The sequence below is a fragment of the Chiloscyllium plagiosum genome, chromosome 21, assembly GCF_004010195.1.
Source record: "Chiloscyllium plagiosum isolate BGI_BamShark_2017 chromosome 21, ASM401019v2, whole genome shotgun sequence".
NCBI lineage: Eukaryota > Metazoa > Chordata > Chondrichthyes > Orectolobiformes > Hemiscylliidae > Chiloscyllium > Chiloscyllium plagiosum.
Window position 1 is genome coordinate 11,004,502 of NC_057730.1, and position 13,125 is coordinate 11,017,626.

Here is a 13,125-nt window from a genome sequence, read left to right on the forward strand (position 1 = left end):
CAGAGTGGCAATAAAAGGGTCCTTCTCAGGATGGCAGCCGGTGACAAGAGGTGTTTCGCAAGGCTCAGTGCTGGGCCACCACTTTTCACTTTATACATTAACAATCTAGATGAAGGAACTCAGGGCTTTCTGTCTAAGTTTTCAGACGATACAAAGATAGGTAGAAGGACAGGTAGCATTGTGGAGGTGGGAAGGCTACAGAAGGATTTGGACAGGTTAGGAGAGTGTGCAAAGAAGTAGCAAATGGAGCACAACATGGGAAAGTGTGAGATCACACACTTTGGTAGGAAGAATAGAGGAATAGACTATTTTCTAAATGGGGAGAAAATTCAGAAGTCTGAAGTGCAAAGGACTTGGGAGTTCTAGTCTAGGATTCTCTCAAGGTAAACTTGCAGGTTGAATCAGTATTTAGGAAGGCAAATGCAATTATGGCATTTATTTTGAGAGGACTGAATATAAGAGCAGGGATGTACTTCTGAGGCTCTATAAGGCTCTGGTCAGACCACATTTGGAGTATTGTGCACAGTCTTGGGTCCCATATCTCAGGAAGGATCTACTGGCCTTGGAGTGTGTTCAGAGAAGGTTCTTGAGAACGGTCTCAGAAATGAAAAGCTTAACATACGAGGATTCTAGGTCTATACTTTATGGAACGAAGAAGGATGGGGGGGGTCTAATTGAAACATACAGAATACTGAATGGCCTGGACAGATGCTGGGAAGGTGTTTCTGTTTCCATAAGAGAGACTAGGACCTGAAGGCACAGCCTTACGGTAAAGGGAAGATCTTTTAGAATGGAGATAAGGAGAAACTTCTTCAGCAGAGAATGGTGAATCTATGGAATTCTATGTCACAGAAGGCTATGGAGGCCAGGTCATTGAGTATATTTAAGAGTGAAATAGATAGATTCTTGAGTATCAAGGGGATCAAGGGTTACGAGGAGAAAGCTGGAGAATGGGGTTGAAGAACTTACCAGCCATGATTGAATGACGGAGCAGACTTAATGGGCTGAATGGCCTAATTTTTGCTCCAATGTCTTATGGTCTTATGGGCTGGGAACCTGAATACCTCTACCCTGCTGTTAAATATCAATAGCTCTGAAATCTTGGCATCTTTGTTTGAAGTTTAGCCCCAAAAGGATATTGAAGTTTTGGTAAGTCATGAAGATCACAGTTCCATTACTTCAATCAAATCGAACAGAGTGTGAGCTCTTAAGCATTTCTAGCACAAAAGGAATGGTTGGTCCAATTGTTAAACAGGACTCATTCTAATTTTGAATAGGATACAGGCATTTACAGAAAGCTTTTGATAAGGTCTCACATAGCACGCAAAAACTAAAGTGCATTGGAGGTAGTGTACCACATCGACAGAGAACTGATTTGCAGACAGGAAGTAAGAGTAGATCTTTATCCAAGTGTCAGTCACCAACTGCTGTCCCCCAGCTATTCACAATATATATTAATGCTTTAGATGATGGAACTAAATGTTTTATCTCCAAGTTTGCAATCACTAAAACTAAGCATGCAGATGCATCCTAGAATAATGAAGGAATTGAGAGTGGAATTGTAGTGGGACTGGCAATAAGCTTTCAATCTTCCACAGGACTGGACAATTGCAAATGTAACACTTTTATTAAAAATAAAATTTGTAAAACCAAGCCCAGAAATTAAAGACCAGTTAATTTAACTGAAGTGGTGCGAAAACTTCTTGAAAAAAGTTATTTGGCACAGAATGCAGTCTTGTGGAAAATGTGAGTTGATTACGATGGCTTCTTTAAGGGAAAGTAATGTTTACCTAACTTGCTGGAGCTTTTTGAAGTGAGAGATGATGAGGTAATGCTGTTGATGTGATGTACGTGGACGTCCAAAGATGTTCAATGCAGTGCCACAAAACAGACTTGGGAGAAAAAGTTGAACGTAAGGAATAAATGGGACTGTAGCAACAAGGATGCAAAATTGGCAAGAGTGACAGGAAACAGAGTAATGGTTAATGAATACTTTTCAAGCTGGAGGAAGGTTTGTAGTGAAAACTAATGGGGGGTCAATGCTTTTTGGTAATTTTAATGATCTAGAACCTGGTGTGCAGGGCATAATTTCAAATGATACACAAAACCTGGAAACCTTGCAAACTTTGAGGAGGATAGTAAAAAACTAAATATGGCAGGACAGGTATAGTGAGTAGTTAAAAAGCATACAGCATTCTAGGCTTGGTCAATAGTGGTTCAGATACAAGAGCAGGAGTTATACTGAACTGTATAAGGTACCAATTAGACTTCAGTTTTGGCTACCACATTTTTGAAGGATATGAACGCAATGCAGGGAAAGTGGAAGAGGTTTACGTGATTGGTTCAGGGATGAAAAACTTCAGTTCTGAAGATAATATTGGAGAAGTTGGCACTCTTCTCCTTGAAGAGAGGGCTAAGAGGATGTCTGATAGAGGTTTTCAAAATCAACCTCTCATAAAAGGATCAAGAATGCGAGAGCATGGACACTAAGATAATTGCAAAATGAGCAAACGTGATGTCAGAAAAAGTTTCTCAGAAAGCAAAGAGTTAGGATCTGGACCACACTGTCTGGAAATGTGGTGGAGGCAGGAGAATGGCACTAAGTCAAATGCTCATCCAGTAAGCCTATGCAGATGTGATGAGCGAACAGCCTCCTTATGCAGTGTAACCGTTCTGTAATTCTGGGGTCTATCAGGCATGGAACATTCTAAAGGTAGTTAATTCTCACATTTTCTGGGAGATACATCAATCAATATACACAACCTTTAGCCTTTGGAGATTCAAGAATCATTGACTGACATATTTAAAATGATGATGGTCGAGAATATGGTGCTGGAAAAGCACAGCATCCGAGGAGCAGGAGAATTGACATTTCGGGCACAAGCCCTTCATCAGCCCTTCTCATTCCTAATGAAGGGCTTATGCATGAAATGTCAATTTTCCTGCTCCTCGGATGCTGCCTGACCTGCTGTGCTTTTCCAGCACCACACTCTCGACTCTGATCTCCAGCATCTGCAGTCCTCACTTTCCCCATGTCTAAAACGATGAGAAAATGAAAACAGATTACTTTGGACTCTCAGTCTAAGAGATGTATAAGATTAAATGTAAGATGATATGACAAAGGAATGGAAAGACTTTTATTCACATAGAATTGTAAGCCTGTTGAACAAACTAGCAGAGTTAAAAATTACATAATACTTGCATTTTCATTCATGGCACACGAACATCCTGATTGGGTGACTGCATTTATTGCTTATCCCTAATTGTCCATGAGGCAAAGTCACCATATTACCAGACCATAGCGTTGCTCTCTCATTAGGGAGATGACAAGTGGTGGTTTAATGTGAGAGTCAGTATGCCTCAGGTGAGAGGTTGAGATTGAGAAGGTGAATCCTTTGTGGCAATCTCAGCTAGGGCAGGAATTGAATCCCACTGTTGCATTAACCTGCATTACAAAACCAGCGGTCAAGCCAACTGAGCTCACCAGGAGGTGGCAGTGAACTGGTTACCGAATTGCTGCAGTTTTTAGGGTGTGGGACATCCACAGTTGTGTTAGAAAGGAGTTCCAGAATTTCAACCCGTGACAGGGAAAATGTAAACATTTAAAAACTGATGATTGAAGGAAAGAGAAATAAAAGGATTATGTGGACAGACTACACACATGGAATACGTCCTCCATATATTTAATAGTCCTAATCCCAACATAGAGAGTCTGTTTTCATGTTACAAATTCTGAACAATTCCACAACATGATCTTCTGCCCTGATGCACCAAAGTCTTTCCTGAGTCAATATTGCTGTGGCTTGTCCACCCTGACACATGGTCCAGTCTGTTTCAGATTTGATTGGTTTTTTGATTAGTAATTTATTTCAGGACTAGTAATTCAAGTCAAGTCCAAACCCAGCACTGAACTTGAAATTCTAGTATTTCTTCTTTTGAACTTTATGACAGCTACAAAAGCTCTCCATCTAGATTAGTGACAAGTTAATCCCAGTTTCCCAGCCAGCAATTATTTAACCTCACATAATGGAAGCTATGAGCATGCTAATACAGTAAGCCTCTGGGTTGCAAATGGGTTCTGTTCTTGAGTCCATTCACAAGTCAATTTGTATGTGAGTTGGAACAGCATGCAGGGCAATAAAAAGTAGGCATTTGTAAGTACAGGAAATGTTCTTTTGTCAGATATTTAAAATGATGCTCCTGTATGGGATCACTTTTGTAAGTTCAAATCTGTAAGTTGGATACTCGTAAATCAGGGACCCTTGTATTGGTTTTGTGTTCTCGTTTACCAAGGGCAAACAGACTGAGTAATTTTCTGAATTAATAAATGAAATGATTTTGCAGTAAAAAAGATTTTGTACAATATGTTTTGAGATGTTTTGTAAATTGCAGATTGTTTGTTTAATTTTTAGAAAATGATAGCTAGACTTGGTGGTAAAAATATTCACAGCTAGTAAAGCAGTCAAGGCCTTAAGAAATTTAGCCCAAAAGTAGTTCAAAACTATTGCAGTATAGTGACCATTCTGTTGCAAACTGTTGATCATCACTTAAATTGTCAGGATCTGAATTCTAATTATTAATCCTTCAATGTAGTCATCATTATAAAAAAACACACTGGTCTTACATATCTTTAACCAAACCTGTATCCAAAACACATAATAACCCAAATTCATAAAACCAGAATGGTATATACTAAAACTATATATATTCTAAGCAACTTGAAGTTTGCTAAAACCATCCATCATTTGGAACACCCTCACAAGTTAACAACCAGTCAGAAGTATGTGTTAATCTTAAACTTCTAATTTTTCCAGTTTAAGGCATTTTAAATATCAGTGCATTTGTAAAATTAAGTGGCATTTGCAAGCAGCTTTTAACATATTAGAATTAATTTTGAACAGACTATTAAAGTATCATTGCAAAATAACAGTGATATTTCTTACCCTGTTCTCCCACAAAATGGTGCAGTTTGCCATAGGAATCTGCCAAGTTCATGTTTGGGTTCCCTCTGCCCACAGTAATGAGTGTATTCCTGCTACTGTTGCCTTTTAGTTTTGGTGTGCAGCTGCTTCTACTAGTCACAGATGGAACTATTGTTGGATAGTTCATGCCTCCATGATGTGTAAGGCCAGTCATTAGTTTAACATTAGTTGTAGCGGAAGACTTGTATGTCATTTGTGGGCCTTCAAAGTGGCAGTCGGCATGGTAAATACTGTGAACGGACTCAGTACCTGAAGAAGGACTCTGATGGTTTAGTGCAGATGAAGGAAGCATAAGCTTACTGCCAGCTCGTAACGATTTGATCTCCATTTCACAAAGTTCTGGACTGCCTTGCTGTGCCTTTGAATTACCATTGCTGATATGGTAATGATGATGATGATGATGATGATGGTGATGAATTAAATGATGGATTGACCTTACACGACTTTTATTCTGCCATTTCCTCTCTTGACCATTTGAACTGTTTGGGGTGACTTTTTTGTGTTGTTTATTCTGCCAAATGTTGTAAAGGCGCAGTGTCCGCCGCTTCATTTTTCTAAAGAGGTGGCAAATGTATTTAAGGAGCTCTTCATAGAGGCTTCCAGGCTCTGAGAAACTGGCAATTGTGCTATCATTTGAAAGAAAGCGGGCTCGCTGCTCCTGCATTAACTGGTTTTCACGTTGCTTTGTTTCTGAAAACTGAGTTGCTATGACAACCAGGCACAAGTTAATCATGAAGAATGAACCGACCTAAAGAAATTTTTTTAAGGACATAAATACACAACGTCAATTTTACATTCATAAAGACAGCAAAAACGTTCATCCTTCTGCACTGGCAATCATTCCAATTGTGTTCATTAAATTATCTTGTTTTGTTGTAATGCAGGCATTAAGAAAATAACTCATCTCAGACTCAAGGGAGACTTAATATCTCAGTTTCCACATTATCAGTGATCGTACTTAATAATAAATATTGTATGAAGTAATATATTAAAGTGATATTTTAAAATTAATATAACCGAAAGAAATCAACTCTTAACACTTCTTAATGTTTGTGGGAGATGGGATTGTCCAAAAACTGGGATACTGCCTTTCAAACAATTCTCTCTTCAATAGGTTGGGAAAGAAACTTTAAAAAGGAAATAATTTTTTCCAATGCAAGAACTTTACAGAGAGTTAATTTTCCTGATGTAACCAAACACAAAAGTTGAAGCTAATCTATTGTCTTATTTCTGTGATGGAATAACATCAAATGTTAATTTTCTGTTTAGCTTTTCAGGTGGCCAGACAAAAAGATGGTAAAGCAATGTAAATTACTTGGAGACAAGTGCCTGCTGCCTCCATCTGCAGATTACCTAGCTAAGCACAGAGGGGGGACCAATTGCTATTCAAAAACATTTGTCATCCCTGCTTTCAGGTGCTGTCCATCCTAGGGGGCACCAATGCTGTCTTTAGGGCACAAGCTGATATTTTGGCTCTGGTCATTCAAACTGGCGTTACAGTTACTTGTTTCAGAATGTTGCTCTTAAAATTAATCTCTACTCATTGTGATAGATCCTCTCACATCTTATTGCAAGACTGCATATTTAAAGGCACAGATGTACCCTCAACAACTACTAAAAAAAGTGTCTGTTCTTCAGGTTATAAGACAGGAATGTTCCTTGCCATCCCCAAACCCCAATCGTGCAAGAATTTTATCACATGTTGAATAGAAATAAAAACCAAATATGTACTCATATTCTTTTCATTATCTACACATACAAATTAGTTTTTCTGTTCATTGACATTCAACATGCCAAAGAGACATGGAAAAATATGTGCTACAATCCATCAAATGCTTATCACTACAGTGTGGTATTGCCCATTTACAGGGCATCCAGGGTGCATCTGCCTCTTCAAGAATTCATAGAGTCATAGCGATGTACAGCATGGAAACAGACGCTTCGGTCCAACCCGTCCATGTCGACCAGATATCTCAACCCAATCTAGTCCCACCTGACAGCACCCGGCCCATATCCCTCCAAACCCTTCCTATTCATATACCCATCCAAATGCCTTTTAAATGTTGCAATTGTACTAGCCTCCACCACATCCTCTGGCAGCTCATTCCATACCCGTACCACCCTCTGTGTGAAAAAGTTGCCCTTTAGGTTTCTTTTATATCTTTCCCCTCTCACCCTAAACCTATGCCCTCTAGTTCTGGACTCCCTCACCCCAGGGAAAACACTTTCTCTATTTATCCTATCCATGCCCCTCATGATTTTGTAAACCTCTATAAGGTCACCTCTCACCCTCCGATGCTCCAGGGAAAACAGCCCCAGCCTGTTCAGTCTCTCCTTATAGCTCAAATCCTCCAACCCTGGCAACATCCTTGTAAATCTTTTCTGAACCCTTCCAAGTTTCACAACATCTTTCCGATAGGAAAGAGACCAGAATTGTACGGATGCTTTTACAGATGCAAACACAAGACTCCCCCATCTGAAAACATTCTAAATGATTTATGTCTAACTAAAATCAATTCCCAATCAAACTCTTGGATACTCTCAAAAACACATTTTAATTTGCCATCAGTTTTTAAATGCTGCCAAGCAGTGTTCATTTGAATTAGAGAAAAGCATGAAGTTAACTGTTCTACATTCCATCAATAGGACAATCAATCTCCTGAGGTTGCTATTTACAGAGTTTTACAGATTAACACATTTATACTGATAACGCACAAGTGTAAGACCAAAATTAACTTTTTTGATTGATGCAGCAAGGCCATATTTTGATGGATCAATACTGGTCAATCTCCTATGTCAATGTACATTTGGAGGTCATATTTTTATCAAGTATACATGGTCCTCATTTTATATTCCAGCTATAAATTCTCTTGTCCATATTTACCAACTTGTCACAATTTGCAATTGCATCATGTCAATGAGGCTACAGAATGGCTTAATCAAAGGTTCTGGACAGAAAACAAGTTTAAGAGGCCTACAATGAAAGGAGTTGAAAAGTGCAGCTCTAGAAAAGCACAGCAGGTCAGGCAGCATCTGAGGAGCACGAGAATCAACGCCCTGGGCACAAGCTCATCAGGAATTGGGGAAGGGGGAGGGGGAGTAGCTTGGAAGGTGATAGATAGATGCAGGTGGGGGGTGATGGTAAAAGATTGGAGTGAATAGGTGGGAAGGACGATGGACAGGTGAGAAGGACGATGGACAGCTGGGGAGGTCCATGAGGGCAGCAACAAGCCTTTTTCTAAGTGAATTCCTACTGCCAAGAGAGCCAAGTTCATGCTTTTGGTCCCTGATCTTTTTATTCATGGATCACAGATGGTCTTTCTACAGGTTGTGAATGATCTCCCACTCTGAGAATTGCTTTGCCTAACCTGGTTTTGATTCTTGGGATTGTCATAGTGAGTTATGGTGGGGGAGTAGAATGGAACCTCTGCTACAAAAGAGAGAAAAACATCTTTGCCAAACTGACTTCTATTCAGATTATACTTGAAGCCTCCATAATCACCATTCATTTGAATCTACAGCTGCACAGCCTTTGTGGCATCAATGACATTGTCATTACCTGGCAAGCTCATCAAATTATCATGCCCAATGCTGCAGGATAAGGCCTGAATAGCAGCTGCTTAAGCAGAGCATTGCAGACACCACTCAAATTCTAGTCAAGGCTGTCTGTAAGTTAGCATTGATGGAACTTAGCATTTCATTCACATGACCACAGGACTCCTCCATGTTACTGGTAAATCTCCAATAAGCCCAACAATTTATCAGCATTAAAATGTATTCTTCTCTTGAAATTTGGGCCTGACCTTAACAGCTAGGCAGAAAGATGCACCATCCTTGAGCAAAGATTCTCTGGTCCTTCTATTCCAACTGATTCCGCTAGTGTTCAGCAGTGCTCTGAATTACTCATGTGCTTCCTCATAGTGGCATACCTGCTCTACTGAAGTACATATCTCTGAACTGGTGAGTGAATAAGGTGCAAAACAATGTAGACCATGCACTACTATATTTGTAGCTACTACTACTACTATGATTCTATATTCGTGATACATTTCTGTCCATATTGTTCATAAATCAAATAAAACCTCTAATTGATTTATCTATTAAAACAAACAAGTTTGTTTTATCTTTTATCCACATGCTATAAAAATTATCTAAATTTTCTAGTCCTTAGCGTAATTTGAAAACCCATCCCAATAAGTAATATTTTAATAAATGCATATAGTGGAGATATTCACTATTAAAGGAAACATTGACTTTTAAGCTCTTAAAATGCACATACTTACTATTATAAGCAGTATAAAATATATAAAATTGTAAAAAGAATGTGCATCCATAACATAATACATGATGTCTACCCATCCTTCCAGGGTAATAACCTGGGGAGAAAGAAAAGAAACATTACATTTTTATAATTTATTTTGAATGGTAATAACTGAAAAGTAATTTCAAGATGTATATTCCAATGTATTTTCCTATTAAATAACACCTAAGGATTTTAAGTATTGGGCAAATAAACATCTCTGTCTTCACTCAAAGTTGCAACTGATTTTACTAAATGAGCATACTCACAATTTTTCACCTTAACTTTGAAAACTTACATATAAATGAAATCATCTAAAAATGTAATCTACATTTCTCATCTTTTTTTTATAAATAGGGCATTTTTAGTCTGGGTTCAGTAGTAATAGTTTAGGTTCCAGCCAGCCAAAACTTTGTTTAGGCTACTGTCAGGTGATAATTTTCACCATATTGTTTAAGAGAGGGTTCTGCACAGGCCTGATTGTATTTATGGCCAGGTTACAGTGGTACTGGAAAAGCACAGCAGGTCAGGCAGCATCCAAGGAGCAGGAAAATCGATGTTTCGGGCAAAAGCCCTTCATCAGGAATAGAGGCAGGGTGCCTGCAGAGTGGAGAGATAAATGAGAGGGGGGTGGGGGTGGGGAGAAAGGATGCTGCCTGACCTGCTGTGTTTTTCCAGCACCACTCTAATCTAGACTCTGGTTTCCAGCATCTGCAGTCCTTGTTTTTACCCTGTATTTATGGCCAGACATTCATTTAACCATTTGCTAATTATTGTTCATTCATGGGATGCAGGTGTCTCTGGCTAGCATCAGCATTTATTGCCCATTCCTGGAGATGACCCTCTTGTGGCACAGTGGTAGTGTCCCTAACCCTGGATGGGGATATCCAGGTTCAAGTCCCATCTGTTCCAGAGGTGTATAGTAACATCTCTGAACAGGTTGATTAGAAAAATAGATTAAATAACAATAAAAAATGCCATCTTTAATTCAAGTGAGTCACATATAGACAAGACTAGGTAAGAATGGCAGATTTAAAAAGACATGAATGAAGCAGGTGGGTTTTAACAATTGACAATGGTTACATGATCAACCATGGGCTACTTTATTGTTTCAGATTTTTATTCAGTTCAAATTTCACCAAATACCATAGTGAGATTTGAGCCCATGTCTCCAGGAGATTAACCTGGAGTCCTGAGTTACTAGTCCAGTGACATTAGTGCTACAATGAGTAATACCAACTTGGTTTACGCTCTATAGGGTACTGAACTGAAGAATAGTGAAATTAATCTCTCCAAGTTCATCTCTTGATTCTGCAGTGGTTATCTTCATAAAGACAGTAAACACATTCTAACTGGAAGAGGATGGCTGCAAGTCTGACACCACCAACAGTTTTTTTGTAAATTGCAGCTTTTTAGGCAGATCTCTAGCTTATTTTGAATTATCTTGAATTGTGCCTTACACAAACTATTTAATAACAGTTTCTAGGACCTCTCCTTTGACAGATGTTAAGCTAACTAGTTTGAGATTTTCTGCTTTCTGTCTCCCTGCCTTTTGAATAAAGGAGTTGCATTTGATCTTTTCAAAACTAATGGAACCTTTCCCAAATCTAGGGTATTTTGGAAACTTTAAATCAAATATGAACTATCTCAAATATCTTCTTTTAAGACCTGAGAATGAAGTCCATCAGGATCCAGAGACTTGTCAGCCAACAGCTCTATCAATTTACTGGCGAGTGAAATTTTCTTCCTTTCATAAACCTCCTGCCTTACAGCTATTTCTGGGATGTTACTCATATCCTCTATACAGAAAACTGATGCAAAATATTTGTTCATTTCATCTACTGTCTCCTTATTTTCCATTAATTCCCCAAACTCACTTTTAATAGGACTAATTATCATTTTGTTAATTTTACTTTTTTTAAAGATCTTTAACTGAAATGATCAAGGCATAAAGAAAATATGTTTTTTGTTATTATCTTTGAATGTTTCTGTTTCCCATATACAGAACAATGGGAAAATAGTCTATTTGGTAAACTGTGAATCAGGATAATGAGACTTTTTGCTTTCTAATTGCTATTGGAAGGCAGTGGATCACAAAAATAGACATAGTGGCTAAGTAATGGCTGAAGCATGGGGGTAGAGCATGTGATGAAAACCTGAGGAAGACATTTAACCATAACTGGCAATCTTAAGACATTAGAAGAAGCCTGATAACATTATCACGTAACATACAAAGGGACTGAACCTCTTCCTATGATACCTCATCAGTTGAACTCCACTGCCATCCTTCTCTGGTTCTTCCATAAGAACAATGTACAGGAGTATTCCCACAGGGAAACCTCATAAAGAACAAATTGTTACCATCTATTGCTCATTGACAGACAGTTGAGAGCAAATCAGAAGCATCTACAAATTGGACATATTAATTGTAAAATTGTCCACTAATGAATTGTTTTTTTACATTAAACTCTTATCTTCTAGCTTGATTGTTTGGTATAGTGCACATATGTTCTTTGGGGGACACAAAGCAGAATTATGAGATTTAGAACAGATAACATAAATCTGTCAATACTGCATGGCCTAGAACTGCAGTAATACATCTGAGAACCACATGTGCACAGTTCTAACAGCCCATTCTCAAAGGGGAGAGTTTCAGGAGGTTGAGATTTTGGGTCTCAGGTTTCCTTGTCATGTAGAAAGCTCAAAGCAAAGACACTCAACTGCCAACATGCAGTCAAGTGATTGGGTAAGGCCACTGGGGTGTGCAGTATAGTTGGCTGGACTTCACAATGCAATGAAGGGGAGTTTAAAAGGTCAGAGCTGGGTATAGGTCACAGGGCCTGGATGTCAGAGTGAAATGTGAAATTGGAGATATTGGGAGTGGCAGTGACTTAAGTGAGTATTAATTATTTTTTAGTTCTGCACTTCTTAGTGTTGATTTTCAGGAAAACAATCAGCATTGATGCTGGATACTTCAGGCACAAGTTTAAGTTGCAAGAAGGAGCAAAAGGAGTTAGTACTGGTATATGTTAATGGCCTAGAACCTGTTTCAAAAATGGATAAAGGATGCCTCTTGTTTGGTCCATGCCAAAATGGCAGCCCATCTAGCCTGCAGCAGAAGTGTGTGCATGGAGTGGATGCCCAATTTAGAAACAAAATTACAGCCATCACACTAAAATGGCAGGTCTGTTTATAACACATTTGAGCTGGTGGTCTAGAGCCATCTATGCATGTGCAATTTCACACACTGTTGCAAACAGCTTCCAAGGTGTTGTGAAGAATTTTCCAAATGAAGAATGTTAAATTCTATAACACTTGTCTGTCCACAAACAAAGTCTGTAACTGAATAGGTGGCATACCTGCAGAAAAGCAACACCACATTGGCCAAGCAAGTTTCACAGTCACATTATCAAACAAAGAACATGCAGCAGATTTTAAGTAGTCAAGCATACCTTGAAATTTGTGCCATAGGCAGATTGATACCTACTGATCACAACTGAGCTAGTATAATTTTCAAGGCAGCAAATATAAAAGAAACATTGCCATGCATTATGTTATTCAATGTAAAGAGGCTGTTACATCCATAACCAACACCACTACTTCTTGGAGAAAGTGAGGATTGCAGATGCCGGAGATCAGAGCTTAAAAATGTGTTGCTGGAAAAGCGCAGCAGGTCAGGCAGCATCAAAGGAACAGGAGAATCGACGTTTCGGGCTTAAGCCCATCTTCAGGAATGAGGAGGGTGTGCCAAGCAGGCTAAGATAAAAGGTAGGGAGGAGGGACTTGGGGGAGGGACGTTGGGAATACGATAGGTGGAAGGAGGTTAAGGTGAGGGTGATAGGC

At 38.9% G+C, this 13,125-nt stretch overlaps 1 protein-coding gene across 4 annotated transcripts in view; it reads right to left on the bottom strand.

Annotated features, from left to right (window-relative positions):
• The window catches only part of cacna1ha (calcium channel, voltage-dependent, T type, alpha 1H subunit a), a 294,694-nt gene that overhangs the window by 181,202 nt on the left and 100,367 nt on the right, over positions 1-13,125 (bottom strand). For all 4 annotated transcript variants that reach the window (XM_043711241.1, XM_043711238.1, XM_043711240.1 and 1 more), the window contains exons 6-7: positions 9,266-9,358; positions 4,944-5,730 (exon numbers count right to left, since the gene is read on the bottom strand). In XM_043711241.1, coding sequence (XP_043567176.1) covers positions 4,944-5,730; positions 9,266-9,358 — 880 coding nt within the window. The remainder of the gene's footprint in view (positions 1-4,943; positions 5,731-9,265; positions 9,359-13,125) is intronic.